The 21,970-nt window shown below is 41.4% G+C and overlaps 1 protein-coding gene across 1 annotated transcript in view; it reads left to right on the top strand.

Annotated features, from left to right (window-relative positions):
* Positions 1-19,621, top strand: part of Lars (leucyl-tRNA synthetase) — a 59,047-nt gene extending 39,426 nt beyond the window's left edge. Inside the window, exons 23-32 of the mRNA XM_021214200.2 lie at positions 362-545; positions 2,067-2,157; positions 3,356-3,496; positions 4,408-4,548; positions 4,982-5,092; positions 6,997-7,107; positions 9,227-9,331; positions 10,615-10,710; positions 11,679-11,811; positions 19,197-19,621. Of these exons, the coding sequence (XP_021069859.1) occupies positions 362-545; positions 2,067-2,157; positions 3,356-3,496; positions 4,408-4,548; positions 4,982-5,092; positions 6,997-7,107; positions 9,227-9,331; positions 10,615-10,710; positions 11,679-11,811; positions 19,197-19,402 (1,319 nt within the window). The 3' untranslated portion in view covers positions 19,403-19,621. The remainder of the gene's footprint in view (positions 1-361; positions 546-2,066; positions 2,158-3,355; positions 3,497-4,407; positions 4,549-4,981; positions 5,093-6,996; positions 7,108-9,226; positions 9,332-10,614; positions 10,711-11,678; positions 11,812-19,196) is intronic.
* The last annotated feature ends 2,349 nt before the right edge of the window (positions 19,622-21,970 follow it).

Here is a 21,970-nt window from a genome sequence, read left to right as displayed (position 1 = left end):
GTGTGTGGGTTTTTTTTTTTTCTTTTTCTTTTTTGAGACATCTCATATAGCTTGGGATGACTTCTAACTTTCTATGTAGCAAGTATGACCTTGAACTTCTGCTTCTGTCTCTCAAATGTTGGGATTATAGGTGCTTGTATTATATTGCCTGGCTTTCAGCAACCAAATGTATGTGTATATGTATGTGTTTTTTTCAAGACATGGTTTCTCTCTGTAGCCCTGACGTCCTGGCACTCACTCTGTCGACCAGGTTGACTTCTAACTCACAGAGACCTGCCTGCCTCTGTTTCCCAAGTGCTGGCCTTAAAATCACTGCCGGCAGTAACAATGTTTTTGACTGATTGGTTTTGTTTTCTTTCAGGAATGCGCCTGGCTCTGGCTGATGCTGGTGACACTGTTGAAGATGCCAACTTTGTGGAAGCCATGGCAGACGCAGGCATCCTTCGTCTGTACACATGGGTAGAGTGGGTCAAAGAAATGCTCGCCAGCTGCAGCAGCCTCAGAAGTGGACCTGCCGACTCATTCAATGATCGTGTGTTTGCCAGGTAGGTTTGGGCCAGCGCTATGCCATGGCAGTCACCAAGTCTGGTTTTCAGGCTGTCTGGTTTTCTTTTCTTCTTCTGAAATAAGCGATAGCAGTAGTTGCTGTTTGTTGAGGCACTTCTACGTGACTGTAACCTCCCCGCAGCCTCAGCACCGACAGTCTGGCTCGCTCCGCTTTAGGGATGAAGAAACTGAGGGTTAGCAGTTTCATTAAGTGCCTCCATGTAGGTGGTATAGGAAACTTGGGATGCGAACTGGCCTCTATCTCCAAACCCTCTTTGCATAGCCTTCTCTTCACCGTCTCACATCACAGTAGGATAAAATGGAAGCAGGTTGACAGAAGAGAAGAAATAACTTTTTTAAAACACTGCAGTACATTTGTCAGCCTTATGTTGGGAGAGAGACTCAGCGCTGCTACTGTAAAGATGAGTGAGACTTGTTTGAAAGACGTAGCACCTACTGACTGTGGATCCAGTAATCGGTGTAAGGGGGGTTCAGGGAGACCGGGATGTCTGGGTTTCTTGAAAAAAAAAAAAAAAATAGACAATAGTTTTTCAGGGGAAGGAGAAAACACATTGGAAAGGGTATGGTATTTGAAGTACAGTACATGTAGCTCAGAGACAAGAGATGAAAGAAATCAGGGCTAGGTCAGGTCAAATTAAATCTGGGGTGATAACAGATGTGTTTCCTAATGGCTGATTTACTTACCATGCAACCTCTGTAAATCCTGGCTGCCACGTTAGTTAGGCGACTTTTATAGTGTGTTTAAGCATCATTAGCAATGCTTTCATTGAGGAGGTATTTGGGGTTAGGGTCTCACACTACCCTAGGCTGGCCTTGACCTTAACCTTCCAAGTACCTGGATTACAGGCCACTATGCCCAGTTCCACCAAGAAACTTAGCAATCAAGAACAGTAACAAAACACTGTTAAGTGTGTTATTATAAATAGGAGTCCTGAATAGTGAAGGCTGACATTGTATACAAGAGGGTAGACAAAGTTTTAAGGACAAAAGCAAAAATTTAAAAAGTGTGTGTGCGCCGTGTGGAAAGAGAGAGGAGGGGGGGAGGAGGGAGGGAGGGAGGGGAGAGAGGCAGAGAGACAGAGAGACAGAGACAGAGAGAGACAGAAAGAACACAACCTCAGCACTGGTCTTTGCCTTTCTACCTTGTTTGAGATGGGCTGCTGTGTGCCAGGCTGGCTGGACTGTGGTTCCTGGGGTTCTCCTCTTCAGCCTCCATCTCAACTCAGAGCACTGAGTAACGCACATGGGGCTGGAGTTGGGTTCTGGGCATTTGGACTCAAACCCTTATGCTTGTATAGCCACCACTGGACTCATGTAGCCACCTCACTGGCCCTTGTAATATTTCTGCTGTCATTCTCATTTCGCTGGTTATTAATCTATGTGGCAGATATATGTCATAAATATGTAATACATACATATAAGTATACAATAATAATATGAAGTACATAAAATATATAGTTGCCTTTAAACTGAATAGATTTTCTTTCCCTATTCAATAGTGAAATGAATGCAGGAATTATAAAAACAGATCAAAACTATGAAAAGATGATGTTTAAAGAAGCTTTGAAAACAGGTTTTTTTGAGTTTCAGGTATGCTATTCTTTTGGGGTCAACCATGTAAGCATTAATATAGTGTATTTCTGCTTTTTTCTCCTTGCTATGAAATAATTGCATGTCCAAAGTACAGACTGACAATCTTTCTAACGAGTTTCTAAGTTTTCTGATAAATTTAAAAGTGATTTAAAAGTGATTTTCTTTGACATTGTGTCTGTGGAATCTACTTAGTACAGACAATTCTGCTCTTACTTTACTCTTGAGTAGTAAGGGGAGGTCCTCCTGTCTCCAGTTAGGTATGTGCCAACCCTGTCTTGCTGCACAAAAGCATTTTAAATTGATAAATATGAAGGCAAAGGTGTAATTAATTGCCATCCACATCAAAGTAAATGATGTCTGAGTTTTTCCACTAGGTGTCACTGTTTTTCCAAGTTTGGCCTTTCAAGGGCCACATGTAGCTTTACTCAACCAGTTTTGTAAAATGTCACACTGGGATTTATGTAACTTGGTTTTTAGATGTGGTTAAATAAGGCCAAATGCTGAGCATAGAAATCTTGTATTCATACCCTTTTATGTTGCTCTGGGCACTGCTCAGAGCCTGACTTTAGAGAACAAGCAGTTCAGAGGTCTAGCTTTATGTCTCACTGACATAGACATACATTAAAATGCCTTTAAAGGAAGAAAGATAGTTAGGTAGGTAGGTAGGAGGAAAGGAAGGAAATGGCTGAACTTGGTGGGCTTGTGCCTGTAATCCCAGTACTTGGAAGACTAAGGCAGGAGGATTGCTATGAATTTGAGGTTAGCCTGGCTTAAAAAGTATGCTCATAAAAATGGAGGCATAGCAACCCTGGGATACATAGCAAACCCTGTCTTAGAAACTCCAAACCAGGTGGGCACACAAGCAAAATTCTGATACTGTTTTTTTTTTTCCCCCCTTGTTATAGAGAAAACTTGAAACAGTTTTCTGGTTTAAGTCCAGAGCCTTGCATGTTGTAGGCATGCGTTCTTGCTACTTTAGCTACATTTCCAGATTCCTTTCCTAAGAATCATAATATAAATGCATGATATTCTCTCAATAAAAGATTGTTTTTATATTGTAGACTTTAAAAAATAAAGTGAAATATTTATCATAACTTTTACAGAACTAATCCTTAATGCATTAAAACCAAGAAACTGAATTTTTATCTTCATTTTAAAGACGAGGAAAATGACAAACCATTTGAAATTTGTGTAGGCTGCGAAAGACAAATACCGTGAGCTGGCCACGGAGGGGATGCACAGAGAGCTTGTGTCCCGCTTCATTGAAGTTCAGACGATCCTTCTGACTCCATTCTGTCCACATCTGTGTGAGCACATCTGGACGCTGCTTGGAAAGGTATACCATTGGGTTCAAAATGTCCTGGGGAGTATGGTTTGGCCTCAGTAAGTAAGTGTTGTGATAATGTAATTCCTAATGAGAAGTTCAGGAACAGTAACAGATTCATCATCATAATTCTAACAGGCTGGAAAGTCAATGCAAGATTTTGTACATCTGTAGATGCACAATGTATATGTGTTAAAAATGTGATCATATATATACTATTTGATTCCCATCTGTATTTGAATATGTTCATATGTACATTTGAATGCATGTGTAATACTGTTTTCCCAGTGGTTTAAAAGATGGAAATATTTTAGAGAGCTGTAAATAACAGAACGAAGTGCTCATAAACAAAGATTTAAGGGTCTGTTTACATATATGTCCTTTTTAATATAAAACTCCTGGCATATATAGGGCTGCACGTCAAGGATGGTATGTCAGCAGTCACAATGGGAAGAGCAATTCAGTTATCTCTCCTAGGCTTGCAGATCAGGAGACTGGCCTGTTTCGTGTTCCTTTTTAGTCATGAGCACCTGCAGAAATGTGCTAGTGATCTGTGTGCTGAATAGCCATACTTTTAATACTGGATGTATTAATAGGATAAAAACTGAGAGCATGCATAATTTATATAATAATGATTAAATTTAGGCAAATTAGCATTACATAATTTTCTTTGAAAGTGAGCATATGTGTGTGGGTATTAATATGCTTGTACAAATGGATGCTAATTAAGAATGTAGAGTCAGACTTCGCAGCTTGAATTCTAGGGAACATTAGATCAGGGACTGTAGAAGTGTGCTGTGTATAGTCAGGTTTGAACTTGGGGCACACGATTACAGATGGTAGCTGTGGTGTGAAACTGTAAGCAAGGCCTGGAAAACAAGTGTTGTTTAATCTCATTTTTTTTTTTTTTTTTTTTTAAAAAGCCTGATTCAATCATGCATGCCTCATGGCCTGTGGCAGGTCCCGTGGATGAATCCTTGATCCGTTCCTCACAGTATCTCATGGAAGTAGCACATGACCTTAGATTACGGCTCAAGAATTACATGATGCCAGCTAAAGGGAAGGTGATGTCATCCTTTAAACAGTTTTTTTAAAGAGATCATTCCTTATCATGGGCAGTCAGATAACAAACTGGTGAAAACTAAGTGATTAAAATGGGTAGTGTTGTGTGTACCATGGATACAGCTCTGAAGCATATATGGTCTAACTTAAAGGTCTGGAGCATGTATGTTCTAACAGTTAAAAGTCTGTAGCATGTATGTTCTAACTGTTAAAGGTCTGAAACATGTATGTTCTAACAGTTAAAGGTCTGAAGCATGTATGTTCTGTTAAAGGTCTGAAACATGTACGTTCTAACAGTTAAAGGTCTGAAGTGTGTATGTTCTAACTGCCAAGGGTCTGTGCACGTATGTTCTAACTGCTAAGGGTGATGGTCTAGGTGCTGAGTGTTCTCATTGGTTTACACAAGAACCCATGGTTTTCTTTTCTCCTGTGCAGAAGGCTGACAAGCAGCCAGCTCAGAGGCCCTCACACTGCACCATCTATGTGGCAAAGAACTACCCTGTCTGGCAGCACATCACCCTGACAACCCTGCGGAGCCACTTCGAGGTGATGCGATTTCTCTCACTATTGTCTGCTTAAGATATTTTTGGTTTTAGGATATTAACGGTATAAGGGAGGGAACAGACAGGTGGTCCTTTTCAATTCTCTCCAGGCAGAGAGTGTCCTTTGTTATCCTTGGTAGCTCATACATGGATGCCAAGAGAAAAACTACCATCTTTCAACATTTTTGAAACTTTCTTACAAAAAAATATATTGAATCTAGTTGTTTGTAATTAAAAGGCATGCTTTTTTTTTCTTTCTTTCTTTTTCTGCATGCATAATGATGAAGCACGGTACAAAATTTACCTTTTGAATTCCTGTGACTTTAGCAGTGATTGGATTTATAAAGACTCAGCTTTTGGAGTAAAGTAAAGCTTTGCTCTTTACTATGTAAGAGACTGCTGGTTACTTTGTGGTTGCCCGTGGAATGGTCTCAAAGATGTCAGCTCAGTATCTGTGAAATGAAACAGTTCTGTTTGTAGGAAGCTCAGTGTCTAATTTAGGTCGAACTTTTTGTTCTTGATTTTGTGTGTGTATGTGAGTGTGTGTTTGTGTGCATGTGCGCGCGTGTCAGGGACTTACTGTGTAGCCATGAGTGGCCAGGAACTTGCTTGTAGACCATACAGGCATTGAGCTTGCAGAGGCCCTCCTGCCCCTGCCTCCCAAATGCTGGAATTAAAGGTGTACCACTACTCTTGGCCCTAACTTTTCATTTTTCTTTTGATGTTTTTGAGGTAGGATTTCTCTGTATAGCCCTGGCTGTCCTGGAACTCACTCCATAGAGCAGGCTGGCCTCGAAATCAGAGATCCTCCTGCCTCTGCCTCCCAAGTGCTGGGATTAAAGGTGTGCATCACCACCACCCACTCTTAAGTTTTCTTTTTTCTTTAAAAAAAAAGTAATTATTTTATGTGTATTATTATAGTAGTATATGTATATTATTTTAAGTATATATTACCTGTTTGCATGTACGTCTGTGTATGGACCATATACATGCCTGTATATCAGTGATATACGATAAGGTTTTGGGTTTTTGTTTCGTTTTGACAGAAATGATACTATTTCTATCATTAGTAACTAGAGAATCTTTTTTTTTTTCTTCACATTTGTAAAAGAAAATATTTTTTAAAAATAGGTATTTATTTACTTATATATTTTAGGGCTTTGTCTGCATGTATGTCTGCCAGAAAATGACTTCAGATCCTATTATATAGATAATTGTGAGCCACCATGTAGTCGTTGAGAACTGAATACGAAACCTCTGGAAGAACAGCCACTGACCCCATCTTTCCAGCTCCAAGTGTTCAAAAAGCAGTCATATTTCAGGTCTAGAGAGATGGCCCCTGCCAAATACTTGAATTTGGTTCTCAGCACCTATGTCAGACAGCTCAAAACTGCCTGCAACTCTAGCTCCAGGGAGATTTGACACCTCTCACCCCGTGAACACTTGCTCTCATGTGCACATACATACAAACACATAATGGGGGAGAAATCTCCCCCAAAGTAGTCATGCATGTTTTGTATAAGAAATGTGTTGCTTTCCAGTTTAATATGACCAATGAAATAATAAGATCTTTGAACTTGAAGACAAGATCTTTATATGACCACATCAGTCTTTTAGTAGGTAAGCTTGCCTCCAGGAGGGGCTGCTTTTATTAAAGAAGATAAATATTCAGTGCACCACCCTGTACCTCTCATTTGGATTGACAGGCATGCTTCCTCCATTCTGAGGGGAAGGTCTTTCTACCCTAGCCACTGAACTTGCACTTTATGACGCTGGGCTGGGCACCCTTCTCTAACAGCTGGCTGAGGCCCCCTTCTGTGTCTGGCACAGTTCTGGCAGCCATACCTGTGGTCTTGCATCATTTTCTAAATACCTCTCTTTACACACCTCTCCTGCTTCCATTTTTAGGCCAACAATGGAAAGTTGCCTGATAACAAAGTCATTGCTAGTGAACTAGGCAGTTTGCCAGAATTGAAGAAATATATGAAGAAAGTGATGCCATTCGTTGCTATGATTAAGGTAAGTGAGTATGGACATCAGACAGCTGTGCCTGCTTGAGAACTGTTTAGCTAGGATAGGAGAGGGAAAGGGAAAAAAGCCTCAGACACAGTCTCCCCCAGTGATGTGCTAAATAGCTCTTTTAAGTCAGTGATTGAGACATGAACAGTCAGATTTTGAATTTACCTGTAGACTTGCTGACTATGTGAAAATACGCATTCCAGAAGAAAATCAGGCTTACTTAGAGTTGGTGCATCGAGTTATTCCCATGTTCTGCCTTCCTTCCTTCCAATTTTGGGGAAGAAATACATTCTTTTGCTTATGTTGGGGTATTATCAGTAGATTCTTTGCCTGGAACCACATTTCTACATTTCTGTGGCTTAAGCTTAGCTGCATGAATTACAGTGATCATACGTGGTTAGATTTGAGGCAGTGGATGGAGCAATGACTTGATATTTTGAGCTGCTAAGTTCTTTGTCATGAAAGAGTTGAGTTCTTTAGGATCTCAACATCAGGTTTGTCTTTTATTTTTAATTAACTAATTGATGTTTTGAGGCAGGACCTCACTAAGTAGCCCTGGTTGCCTGGAACTCTTCTTTGTAGACCAGGCTAGCCTCATGCTCACAGAAATTGACCTGTCTCCTCTGCCTCTTTTTTTTTTTTTTTTTTAAACCTGCCCAAGACAGAGTCTCTCAGTGTAGCCCTGGCTGTCCTAGAACTCACTTTGTAGACCAGACTGGCTTCAAACTCAGAGATCCTCATGCCTTTTCCTCTCCTATTCTGGGACTAAAGGCATGTGTCACCATGTCCAACAGTAATATATTTTTAAATAATATTCTCAATTTGCCAAACAAAAAATTAATGGTTTTGCAAATGTTGAAAATGATTGATGAATCTGGGAATAAGAAAATAGCTTTCTTGGGCTGGGAATGTGGCTCACATGGTAGAGAGCTTACCCAGCATGCCCAAGGCTCTGGGTTTGATTCCTAGCACCACAGTAAATCTGATTTGGTGCATTCTTATAATTCTAGGACGTGGGAGCTTGAAGCAGGGGGATAAGAATTTCAAGGACTCCTTAGTGACATACTAAGTTGAAAACAACCTGGACGACATGAGAGCTTGCCTCTAAAGAGATTGGCTTTCTAGTACTTTTATGGAGAAGGAAATAGAACCTAGGTGATACCTACTGCACTTTTCTGTTGCTATAGCAGAATACCACAGACTGGATACTCCCCCCACCCCGACTCCCCCGGCCTTTATGATGTTGGCAATTAAATGTAGTGCTTTGCACATGTTAGGCAAATGTCCTATCACCAAGTGACATCCCTAGCCGAGGACTCATAATTGCTTAAACACGGGGAGTTTATCTGGCTTGTGGTTCTGTAGGTAAGGAAGTTAAGAGCAGCACTGGCCCCCGTCTGATTGCCTTGCGCTGAGTCCTTGAGGCACACCTGCAGCACGCATACATCAGTACCTGACACTGTATAAAGGCACCGAGCTACTGCTGATGGTGGCAGAAGGCAGTGGGTAGGAGGAATAGTGTGGGGCCACTGTCCCATGACTCAGACACATTGCATCACACAGCTGTAGTGTAGAGAAGGTGGGTCGCTAAGGTTATGTTTTGAGTAGCAATTATTTAATGTTGAAGGAAATTGATAGGAAATTGTCTTTTGAATATTACAAGATTATTTGGATATCTATATAGAATAACAGTGTCAGTTTTTCTTTAAGCTTTCAGGAATATCTTCAGTAATTTTGATGTTTGTTGTCTTGGAAAATTAAAAAATTATTAGCTCAAGGGATTTTTTAAATGCTTTTTTGGATTCTTTTGGTTTGTACAGTAAGTCATCTAAATAAACAGTTGTTAAACCATATTTATTTTCAACTCTGAAAGCCCCACACTCTCTAGTCTTTTCAATACTACCTTCAATCTCACCTTGTTTTAAATGGCAATTATTCTGAGCAAGTAATTTCATTAACAAGCAAACATAGATAAGGGAAACCCGTGAGTCAAAGCCCTTTCCTTTACTGGCTGAAATGTAAAGATTTTATCAGTTGAGAGAATGATTACTTAGGAAAAATAGATTCTTTTTAACGTGTCTTTAATGTGATTTTGTTTTTGAAACCATTCGGCTATTAGGAAAACATGGAGAAGAAAGGGCCGCAAGTCTTGGATTTAGAGTTGGAATTTGATGAGCAGGCAGTACTTATGGAGAATATAGTCTACCTAACCAATTCTCTTGAGGTAAGAGGGCCAGGGATTGTAGGTAATGACTGTGGTTTTCTGTAAAAAAGCACAGTCCAGCTTTATAGCCTACTAGGATACTTTTCATAAACCTCATCTTTTATATTTAGTACTTTGACCCAGTATATTATTAATAAGTGTTTTGAAATGGAAACAGATGAATGGATATAAAAGTTGCAGAAAGAAAATGATGTGTTACCTTATTCATTTATCAGTTATCTTATACATAACAGATGGGTCGTATGTGGCTAGGGGTTCTCCCTAGATTGTCTTAGAGCAGTCAGGAGAATTCCTTGTGCGTGTGTGTGCATGTGCGTGTGTGAGTGCGTGTGTGTATGTTTACATGAGCGTGCAGTTATACACAAAACAGAAAAGAACAAAAAAACCAAGAAATCTCAGAAGCTCACAAAGCAGAAGGACACCATTTATTTAGCTGCCTTAAAAGCCTCTCTGTTATGCCGCATTCCAAATTGTCCCAACTTCATCCCTCAGAGTAACAGAACTGGCTTAATCTGTGGTCCTGGTGCATTTTCAGTGACAACTTACACAGGATCTAAAAATACTTTCCCTTAGCTCAGGCAAAAGGAAAGTAAATTGCTTTACAATACTGTTAGAAGACTCAAAATGTGATTCTAATGATAATGAGGACACTAAAAACCGTGCAGGTTTGAAGTGACTGAGAACTGTTCCGTGGCATGTTGAGCCGAGGGAGAGGTCTACAGGAGAGTCTGCTTTACTCATTATTGCTGTGCATTTGTTGCTAGGTTTTGAACCCAGAGTGTCATGCTTGTTAAGCCTATTGATCACGAAGTCAAAGATTAGTAGATTGCTCATGCATATACATTCATGTACGTCAAAAACTGTTCAAGGCTTTCATGTGCACAGTAGGCACACACCTTAGAGGCCTCTACTTGGGCATCTGCAGTGTGTTACGTGACTGAATTTTCTCTGCTTATGTAACGTCTCACATGATTAACTTGGGAGCTTCTGCCTGTGTAGGAGGAAGGCTTTCATGCTGCTTCCCTTCTGATGTGGCGGGTAGATGCCAGATTCCAGTATAGAGTGCCACACCTGATGGGATGAGGAACAATGCCACGAGACAGCTAAGACGAGCGCTGAGAACAGATGGTGGATTTCATTTAACATTAATAAGGAAAACAATAAAATTGTACAGATCATTTCCTATTAAGTGGCAAAGCCATCGTGGTCTTAATGAGATGAAGTGGTGATTAATTTCAGTCATATTAAGTGCTACTGATCACTTTTGTTTCCCATCCATTCAGCTGGAACATATAGAAGTCAAGTTTGCCTCTGAAGCTGAAGATAAAGTCAGGGAAGAGTGTTGTCCTGGGAAGCCACTGAATGTTTTCAGAACAGAAGTAAGTTGAAGACGCCATATTGAATCTTTGCCTCTTAGGCCTAGACGAGACTTGGAGGTCATTACAGCAGTGGTTCATTTATAGGTGGAGGGCATTGAATATGAAGGATTGGAAATGGGACTGGACTTGTGCAGTATTGGTTATTACTTACTTTATTCCTATGGTAGTGTTAGTTATTATTTGCAATTTTAAAAAATAAAGTAAGATGTTCTAAAATTGATTTTTATTGAAAGAAAGGCAAAAACAATCTAGCTGTGAGTAAGACTTTCAAATGCCCTATTTTGACTTTTTAACTATTATGCAAGGATTTTTGGGTTTTGGTGTAAACCAGGCAAGAGCTCTTAATTCGTGTAGGAGCTGTACATTCTGGTCATTACTGGTGGCAGTATAAAGGTCTTACAGATCCTGCTGAGCCAGGAAACCATTCAGGTTGGGATTGCAAGGGTCCACTGGAGGACGTAGGAACGTGGTTGCTTTGACCACATTTGACTGAAAACAGGTCTGTTTTGAAAGAGTAAGGGAATCACAGTCTTGGAGACCTCCTGACATCGTTCTGTGACGATTCTCTCATTGTCTCCCGGTGTGGCTTGCAGAAATGCAGTCATTTTGGGAAGAAATGAATAAATGAAGTAATGTTCATTATACAGATATGGAAATCTGTAAAGTGCTTTTTCCTGTGCTTGACCTATCGTAGAGAGGTTGAACAAATGATAGTAGTGGAGGAGAAAATGTCCTTTGTGTTCTGGTGTGTCACCAGTATTAGTATGCGCAGTTGTAGTCTATACACCAAGGCATCTTGGCGTAAACATGAACTTAGTTTTTCTTTCATATTTGACTGTCCTGGTCATAATTTTAGAATACAGAATTAGAGATATTTTTAGTGGGTATAGAAATGTGGAAGAGATCACCCTTGTTTTTTGACAGTATTCAAGTTTGAGATGTCATAACTTGTATTTTTCCTGTCCCAGCCTGGTGTGCCAGTTTCCCTAGTAAATCCTCAGCCATCTAGTGGTCACTTCTCCACCAAAATCGACATCAGGCAAGGAGATAGCTGTGAGTCCATAATCAGACGCTTGACGAAAATGGACCGAGGAATCAAAGGTAAGGGGGTGTTCTGGAAACCCCCACTTAGCAGGAGCTCGTATATTGATGAGTTATACATCGAAAGGGCAGTGAAAGCTTGCCTGAGGACAGCAGTGTAGCACGTTGGGAAGAGGATTGGGCCCAGAACTGGAGGCATAGATTTTCTTCGGCTTGCTTGGGGTCAGGTAGCTTGGTAACTCTGCTGTGTCACTTGAGCGCCCAAGCACATTCTCTTTCAATGTCATGAGTACACTGGATTAGATTTTTTTTTTCCAGTATTCTAGAATTCTGTTTCTGAAATTACAATAAGTGACTTGTGTCTCTTAGAGGTAATTCAGAGTTAGGGAACACCCTTAGTATTCTAGACTAAGTTGTCCAGCGGGGTCTCTCCCTGGGTGAGAAAGGAGATAGAGTGGGAGTGTCTGCGTGCTTTCCGTGTGTTAGCTTTTTACAGTTTACAGTGTGTTCTCAGCATTATTATTCCCCTCATACAGATAATGAGATAGAGGCTTACAAAGGTTAAGGAACTTGCCAAGTTTGTTTAGCTAGAAAATCTCAAGCCTAGAATTCAAACTGTTTGACTCCAAAGCTTATATTTTTTTCTCTTAAACAGTGTTTCTCCAGGCAAAATAAATCAATAATTTCAGTTGCTGATCTAGATTAAAAATATATTTTTTGTGATTAAAGCCAGTATAAACATTCTCCCCACTCCCTTGCAGGGTCTTACTGTGTAGTTTTGGCTGGCCTGAAGCTTGCTGTGTAGACCAGGGTTCCTGAAACTCAGAGATGGGCCTGCCTCTGCCTCCTGAGGGCGGTGGCTGCCCTTTTCTGTACTCAGTGTATTAGTTTTCTTGTTGCTATGAAAAAATGGCTGACAAGAAGCAATTGAAGGAAGGAAAGATGGATTTTGGCTTCGGCTTGTGCGTGTAGTCTATGGTGGCAAGGCCTGACAGTAAGGCCAGCCCCTGGCTATTGCAGCAGGATCCTACAGTACTGGTCACAGTACATTTGCTGTTGGGAAGCAGGAGGGTGGTGTCACCCACGTTCAGAGCTGGGCTCTCCTCATTTACACCTCTGTGGGGATGCTCTTGCAGCGATATCCAGCTTGGTGTGCTTCCCTCGTCCTTAATGCAGTCAAGTCAGTGAAGAGTAGCCGCCACTCTAACCTGATGCTGGGTGCCTACGAGAGGCGGGTTAGTGTGTATTACTTTCTTCAGAATTACTAAGACTGACTAATGCTAAGATCCTTTCTTTTAGACGATACCTATCTTGCCTTCCGTGTGTGTGTGTGTGTGTGTGTGTGTGTGCGTGTGCGTGTGCGTGTGCGTGTGTGTGTGTGTGTGTGTGTGTGTGTGTGTGTTGGGTGAGGGAGTGGGTGATAGGGGATGGGTGTACTTGCTTACTATGAAGCCCTAGGTGACTTGGAACTCACTATGTAGACCAGACTGACTTTGAACTTGATAGTTCTGCCACTGCCTTCTAACTGCTGGGATTACAGGTATGTGCTCCCAGCACTGGCCTCCTTCTTAAATTTAATTTAATTTATTCATTTCTTTGCAGTACTAGGTTTTGATTCCAGATACTAGGCAAGGGGCCTCCCATTGAGTTATATCTTCAGCACTTTCCTTTTAAAATAACATTTAGTTACTTTTATTTGCAATGTATGGGTACATATGGATATACATGTAGGTCAGAGGACAGCTGTCAGGTCATCAGGCTCCTGTGAGCATCTGTACCTACTGAGCCATCTTGGTGGCCCTCTTCTTTTTGATAGCAATCAAAAATGGACTAGCCTGAGCTTGATGTCACATAAGTATAGTCCCAGTATTTGGGGAAGGTGGGGAGGGGCTGAAATAGACTGATTAAAAGTTGGAGGCCAGTCAGGAGACTGGCCTAGGAAACACAGAGCGTGATGTGCCTAGGTGCTTATACGAGTGATATTTGGAGTTGGTTTCACCTTCCACATTTACATTCTGAGGATCAACGTTGTGTTGTCAAGCTTGGGCAGCAAGAGGTTAAAAAAAACTATTGGGCCATCTCACCAGCCCAGCATAAAAATTTACTAAAGATATTTATAAATCCCAACAATAACCTGATTTATGGAACTGTATTTAAAGTGATCATTCTGTTAAAGTAGAAGACTTGAATTCATTCTCCAATGTATTTTGTGTTCTGTTCTCGTTTCCTGTCTTTGTACATCTGTTGAGAGTCTGCCTAGTGTGGTATGTAGGAACAATATATATTCTATATATGTAGGGTTTTGAGAATTCCACTGAACACTGCTGATTAGGAGCTGCATGTAGTGGAAGGGTAGGGGACTAAGCTATTGAAGCACGTACCTGATATCGGAGGGGTCCGGGGCATGGGGAAGGTGAGATCTCCAGCTGTGATGCTTATGGGCACATTGATGGAGAAAATACTGTTCAGATGGGCCTTGTGAAGTTGGGGAAAGTGTGTCAGGTGGAGGAGAGTGCCCGCTGTATTTCACTGTAAGTATAGTTATCCACAGTGTACTAGGTAAGAGGTTTTATTATTTATAAACATGGCTTTAAATTGTAGTAAAATACTTGAAAATACAAAATGTACCAGTTTTTCTCTTTTTCTTTTTTGGTTTTTTTGAGATGTCTTTGTATAGCTCAGGCTAGCCTGGATTTCCAAGCCTCCTGAGTGCTAGGATTCTAAGTGTGGCCCACCATGCTTGGCTTTTGGAGCCATTTTTTTTTCAGGTCAATGACTGCATTCATGCTGTTCAGATACAGAATTTCTCATAGTCCCAGCTGAAGCCTCGTGCCTGCTCGCCTCTTGCCTCTTCCTCTTCCCGTCTGGTTCCTGTGACCACTCTTTCCACCTATTCTAGGTACTTGACCAAAATAGGATTGGCATATCTGTATTTTAAAGATTAGATGCATTTTATTAATAAGCCCTTTTTAAAGCCATAAGTTTTTTGTTTTTGTTTTTTTGTTTTTTTTTTTTCTTTGGTTTTTTTTTTTGACTTGATACCTCACTCAGCCCTGACCTTTCCTGCCAGGGCTCCTGAGTAGCGAGCTATAGGCATGTACCACTTTACCCAGCAATATTTTTCTTCCCTCCCTCCCTCCCTCCCTCCCTCCCTCCCTCCCTCCCTCCTTCNCTCCCTCCCTCCTTTCTTCCCTCCCTCCTTTCTTCCCTCCCTCCTCTCCTCCTTCCCTCCCTACTTTCCTCCCTTCCTTTGTTTTTTTAAGACAAGGTTTCCCTGTGTGGCCCTGACTGTCCTGGAACTCATTCTGTACACCAGGTTGACCTTGAACTCACAGATCTGTCTGCCTCTGCCTCCTGAGTGCGGACACTAAAGGTGTGCTCCACCACTGCCTGGCTGTTTCCCCTTTCTTGTTAAGCTTATTTGACTAAATAGAATGTCTCCCATGGGTTGGTGTGGGGAGATAACTGTTTGTAAAGTAGCGCTGTGCAGATGTGAAGGCCTGCGTTTAGATCCCCAGCACCTACATTAAAACATTTTTAAAAAGCCAGGTGCAGTGACGCATGTCTGTAACTGTAATGCCTAAGGATGTGTGCAGACAAATAGGTTTCAGATAGCCAGCCAGCCCAGCTGAAATAGCAAGCTAAGGTTCAAAGAGATCCTTTCATCATCATCATCATCATCATCATCATCATCATCATCATCATCTTCTTCTTCTTCTTCTTCTTCTTCTTCTCCTCCTCCTTCTCCTCCTCCTCCTCCTCCTTCTTCTTCTTCTTCTCTGTTTTTAAAGATTTATTAATTTATTTATGTGAGTACACTATAGCTGTCTTCTTTTTTTTTTTTTCCTTTGAGACAGGGTTTCTCTGTGTAGCCCTGGCTGTCCTGGAACTCACTCTGTAGACCAGGCTGGCCTCAAACCTAGAAATCCGCCTGCCTCTGCCTCCCACGTGCTGGGATTAAAGGCGTGCGCCACCACGCCCGGCTGGTATAGCTGTCTTCTGACACACTAGAAGAGGGCATCAGATCTCATTACAGATGGTTATAAACCACCATGTGGTTGTTGGGAAATGAACTCAGGGCCTCTGGAAGAGCAGTCAGTGCTCTTAACCAGAGTCATCTCTTCAGTCCCTGAGATCCTTTCTTACTAAATAATAAGGTGGAAAGTGTTAGAGGAAGGCACCCAGCATTGACCTTTGGTCCTCATGTACACATGTATATGTGAATGTACCCATATACATGTGAACATACATGCATATCCCTTCCCCATACACATACACACACACGGTTTTCCAAGATTCATCTATGTTCTTAAAGATACCTTTATTTTATTTTATATATGTATGCATGTACCTGCGTTATGTATATGCACCAGTGCAGATGTCCGTGGAAGTCAGAAAGAGGGGTCAGGAGCCAGGCAGTGGTGGCGCACGCCTTTAATCCCAGCACGTGGGAGGCAGAGGCAGGTGGATTTCTAGGTTTGAGGCCAGCCTGGTCTACAGAGTGAGTTCCAGGACAGCCAGGGCTACACAGAGAAACCCTGTCTCGAAGGAAAAAAAAATTGTTCATTAAAATAGGGCTGGAGAGATGGCTCAGCAGTTAAGAGCACTGACTGCTCTTCTGGAGGTCCTGAGTTCAAATCTCAGCAAGCACATGGTGGCTCACAACCATCTGTAATGAGAGCTGATGCCCTCTTCTGGTGTGTCTGAAGACAGCTACAGTGTACTCACATATACTAAATAAATAGACCTTGAAAAAGAAAGAAAGAAAGAAAGAAAGAAAGAAAGAAAGAAAGAAAGAAAGAAAGACAGAAAGAAAGAAAGAAAGAAAGAAAGAAAGGGGTCAGATCTCCTGGAATTACAAGCCACGTGACAAAGGTGCTAGGAACTGAATCTGGGTCTTCTGCAAGAGCAACAGTGTCTTCAGCATTGTGCCATCTCTGCAGCCCATATAGGCATTTATTATGTTTCCTTAGTCAGTGAAATGCCATTGAATGGTAAATGTATGTGTCTTTGGAACAAATAAGCGGGACTTGAAAATTTGGAAAAATGAGTGTCTAGGAAGCCATGTTATGCATTCTCATTTTATTGCTTCTGTTTAGTCTTAATCAGATTTCATAATAGGAAAAACTTGTTGCCCTGAAAGACATTAGAGTGGCTTTTAAAGAAATGAGTTTTTGTCTGGATTCATGGGTATAGTAGAAGATGTATCCCTGCCTTGCAAACTGTTTTATGAAGTGTTAAATCAGGGCCAGGGAGATGCCTCAGTGAGCGAAGGCATTTGTTGCCAAGCTGATCGCCTCAGTTGGGTTTTCATGGTGTGGTAGAAGAAGAGAAACTTTCACAAATTGTCCCTGACTTATACATGCATGCTATGTCATGAGTGCACACCCTCATAAAATAAATAAAGAAATTAATAATTTTTAAAAAGATCTTAACTCAGCATTCCTATTAAAGGCACTCAGAGCACTGAGTTCCTCAGCATTGTGTTGGCATTGCTTTCTATCTGTGTCTTTTCTCATGGAATCTGGCGTGGTTCCTATCTCTTTACTCATACCGGCTGTGAATAATACACAGTTTTTTTAAGTTTGGTCTTAGAAACTGCTATACATTTTGGAAAATGGATAGCATTAGCAAAGCTTGAAATTGACATTCCTGTGAGAACCCACAGAAGAGACCTAACCTTGATACTCTCCATAGGCCCTCAGATTGCTTTGATATGTACATATTGAATATGTGGGATAGAAAAGCAGTTCAATTCAGTACCATACTTCATAGTCTGTATGCTACAGTTGACAGCAAGCAGCCCAATTACTGCCAATTGTATTGAGGGTGATTATGATCTAGGTATGAGAAACACTCAGCTCAAACCGTCATTTCACTCCACAAAGGCCACTGGGCAAGTCTTGATGATAATGACTTTAAATCACTCAGACCCAAGCCACATGCGAACTAGTAATCTGGAGGCGAGGCTCCATTGCGTATCATCGCTCTATCTTTTCTCTAGGTGCCTGAAACCTTGTGTAGTTGCAGACTTAAGTTCCAACATCTTTAGTGATGAGAGAGACTGAGGATAGGAACAGATAGGAAGGCCACTAAGAAAGCCCTGTGGATTTATTGGCAGTAATGAGCTACATGGCAAAACATCAAATCAAGTATGTTTTGTCACTTAGAAGCCCGATTGAGTGTTAAGGTTTCTTTGAAATAGTTTGAATTAGATTTGGTTGAAATGATGAGGGCCGACTGTTAGAGAGAGCTGCAGCGAATGTATAAAATCTTCTGGCAGAACTTATTACTACACTTATAGCAGAATACTTCGTGCCACTGATGCACAGATGAAATCCCAATAGCTGTTGCCCCGAATTGTATCCATGCAAATACGATGGCCGTGGTGAGGCTCTGCCTGCCTGCCTGCCTGCCTCCTGTTTTAGTTTTCTGGGCCTGCGCTTTGTCTTGGAGCAGGCCGTGTAAGGTCTCCGCAGAGGCTCTGAGCACTCCCAGGCAGGGTTTGCCTTTATGGCAGGTGCAGGTAATTGCTCGGTAAGCCCTGAGAGCTCTTCTCTAAACTTGCAACCTTTCAGTCTTTGTTTCCCAGAGAGAACAAAATGCCTGGAAGACTTATACTCTGAGTATGCTGCTAGCTGCATTAATGTCTTCTTTTATCTCTTATCCCTTACAAAGCTAAGCTTTGTCCTCTTGAGACACCACAAGGGAATGCAGCTCACAGACCACCCAGTGACCTGTTTTAGAAAAGCTTAGAAGTAATGTAGGAAGTGTGTTTTGGGGAGGGGCAGGTGAAGCACAACTGGCCATACTGTGCTTAGAACGACACAGACCCAGAAGGAGCAATCGTGATTTCCCCACCATATAAAACCAGAATTGTTTGATGTTGAGAAGTCTCAGAATTGTTTAAATAAAAACTTTTTGACCTGATTGTTAAATCATAAATTTATTCATAGGGCAAGTGCTTGTTTGGCTGTTGTTTGTGTTGTCATGGTTGTTTTTAGTCAGGAGGCATATTACCAGCCTGCAAGAGCAGGCCAAGTGCAGGTCACATTAGAGCAGATTCAAGCTGCAACCCCGCCTGCCTGCTCTTTCTTCTTGATTCTCACCAGCTCGTGCTACAGACACTTCTTACCTCTTGAGTGAAAGAGGAAACAGGTAATACTGTTCTTCACAGTGATTGGGACTGCTCCAAAAATAACTCAAAAAGGTCCTTTCCCAACCTGAGAGCATCCTGGAGCAGCAGAGGCTCCTTGAAGCACTGAAGCGTGTAACGACGACTTAGACCATAGGTCGGCACTGGAAAAGACACTAGATGCTAGATCAGATGCTAGATCTGCTTCTGACACTGGGTCCTAAAAGTGGGATGAAAATGCTTGGGTCTGGCTGTTATAGCCAGCTTGTGACGCTGTGAGTGCTCACGTTGCCCATCTCTTCTGCTGTAGATCTTTCCAAGGTGAAACTGATGAGGTTTGATGACCCTCTGTTGGGGCCTCGACGCGTCCCAGTCCTGGGGAGAGAGCACAGTGAGAAGACACTCATTTCTGAGAACGCCGTTTTCCATGTGGACCTAGTGAGCAAGAAAGTTCACCTTACCGAGAACGGGCTGCACACGGACATCGGCGACACGATGGTCTACCTGGTTCACTGAGCTCACGAAATTGGAGAGTCAGAATGGTTTTCGGATACTTCTGTTCCGAGAATCTCAAGCTAGCTCTAAATAGACTTTATTTCTAACTGCTGAGTTCTGTATGTAGTCAAAATTATCCCAATTCTTCTTTGATTTCTAATCTAATAAACTTGCATTTTTTTCACCTTTGGGCCAAGCTTGTTATTTATTTATTTTTTAATAAATAATTGCTGTTCCCTAGGAGTTTTTAATCTTTATACAGAAGTGTTGGGATGTTTCCTTTTTGTCTATTTTTGTTGTTTCAGACAGGGTCTCGCTTTAGCCCAGGCTGGCTTTGGGAGCTACATACCCTGGAGCAGGGGTTAATGGCCGTTGGGAGCCAGCCCTAGAAGCTGAACTCAGGTCCCCAGCAAGAAAAGCAAGTGCTCTTAACTGTTAAACTAACCTTCTAGCCTGCTTCTTTTTCTTTCTTTCTTTTTAAATAAGTAAAATACACTGTTTGAAAGTCAAAACTATATCCATTCACAAAAATCTTACTTCTACTTCATAGCTAAACATTATTATTTAATTTCTTGATTATCTCTTCTGTGTTTTCTTTCTAAAACAGGCCATTTATTTATATTTCAACTTCTTTTTTTTCAATACACATAGTAGGAGGAAACATTTTTCTGTAGATTTATATATAAATATCTTTCTATAGAATTAAATATAAAAATATTTCATACTTTTTAAAGTTACCAATATCACCCGAGTATGTTATCAGATTTCTCTTTCGTGCTTCTCTTCTTTGGCCCTAATTTGCCCCTTTTCTCCCTCCGTCCACCTCACTGCCAATGCTGGTGCAAAGGTTTACTTGCCTAGTCTCATAAATGGACTCTTACCTTTGCAAGTAATATTCTGTAGACTTGGTTATGAGTGTATAGTGAGAGACTGGAGAGGTGCATGTCAGCAGCTACACATACTTTCTGCTCTGACAGAGGACCCAGAGTTTGTTCTTGGCACCCACAACTACCTACAACTCCAGTTTCAGAAGATCTGATACCCTCTTCTGGTCTCAGGCTCCTCAATGCACATAGTGTGCCTAAACTGATACAGGTATACACACACACACACACACACACACACACACACAAAATAATAAATAGTTCTGAATTGAAAGGAAACATGGCAAATAACCTTATGAATATGTGGTACATAGTTTTGGAAGTGTATATTCAGAGTAAGTTTGTAGATGTGAGCTAGCTTATAGGTTCAAGGGTCAACGTACCTATAATTTCTTTAGCAAAAAGTTCCCAGGTACCTGGGAACAGCAAATACAAAGGCTCTGAGAGAGGCATGGAGCTGCATGTGGGAGCAGAAGACAGCATGGAGGCCCCCTGATGCTGGTCTGGAGCTGAGGAGACTGGTCTGCTCCCTGTGATGTCAGGCTGTTAGGTGAGTGGGAGAGACTGCACTGCATTCGGGTGTGTGAAGGAGGTGGGGACTGAAGAAGAGCAGACCCTGAGCCTTGTAGATAAGAACTGAGAGGTAAAGGCGGATGGTGTCTGGTAGATGGATAGAGCATTGGTGCTCAGGATAGAGCATTGATGATTAGGATTGAGAAGGAAGTTAGAAACAGGTAATTAGATAGAGTCTTCTCATAGGAGCTTTTGGATTCTAGGGCAAATTCAGATATTTTAACTTAATATGGCATGTCACTATACATTTTTAAATCAAATGATAGTTTTACTTTTATATTTTATTATTGGCTTTTTTTTTTTTTTTTTTTTTTTTCTAGACAGGGTTTCTCTGTGTAGTCCTGGCTGTCCTGGAACTCACTTTGTAGACCAGGCTGGCCTCGAACTCAGAAATCTGCCTGCCTCTGCCTCTCAAGTGCTGGGATTAAAGACGTGAGACACCACACCTGGCTATTGTTGGCTTTTAAAGAAAGGGTTTCTCTGTGTAGTCCTGGCTGGCCTGGATATGTTGTAGACCAGGCTGGCCTTGAACTCAGAGATCTGCCTTTCACTACCTCCTAAGTGCTAGGATTAAGGTGTGTACCACCATGTCTGGCTTAATGTTTTAAGATTTTGATATACTTCTTGAAAGTAAATTCCTTTGCTATTCTTAAGAATATAGGTTTAGGCACTCATATCTCTGGGTTTGGGGCTAAGCCTGGTCTACAGAGTAAGTTCCAGGATGGCCATGGTGGCACAGAGAACCCCTGTCTTGAGAATCACAAACAAACAAAAATGTATGGATTTAACACTAATGGCTTGTTTACTGTTTTTCTTCTCTTCAATGTCTTGGGCATCACATTTATATTAGAGCAGTGGTTCGTAACCTTAATGTTGTGGGCCTTTAATACAGGTCCTCATGTTGTGACCGCCCCTCCTCCCCCAACTATAACATTTTTTTCATTGCTACTTCATAACTAATTTTGGTGCTTTCTTTCATGAGTCATAATGTAAATATCTGATATGCAGTATTCTGATATGTGACCCCTGTGAAAGAGCCATTCAGCCTTGAAAACACGGGTATTATAAATTAAGTTTCTAATTGTTCACTGCTAGGCTATACACAAAGTGTAACTAATTGTATGTTAAACAG

The sequence above is a fragment of the Mus pahari genome, chromosome 15, assembly GCF_900095145.1.
Source record: "Mus pahari chromosome 15, PAHARI_EIJ_v1.1, whole genome shotgun sequence".
Taxonomy (NCBI): domain Eukaryota; kingdom Metazoa; phylum Chordata; class Mammalia; order Rodentia; family Muridae; genus Mus; species Mus pahari.
This window is presented reverse-complemented; position numbering and strand designations above follow the sequence as displayed.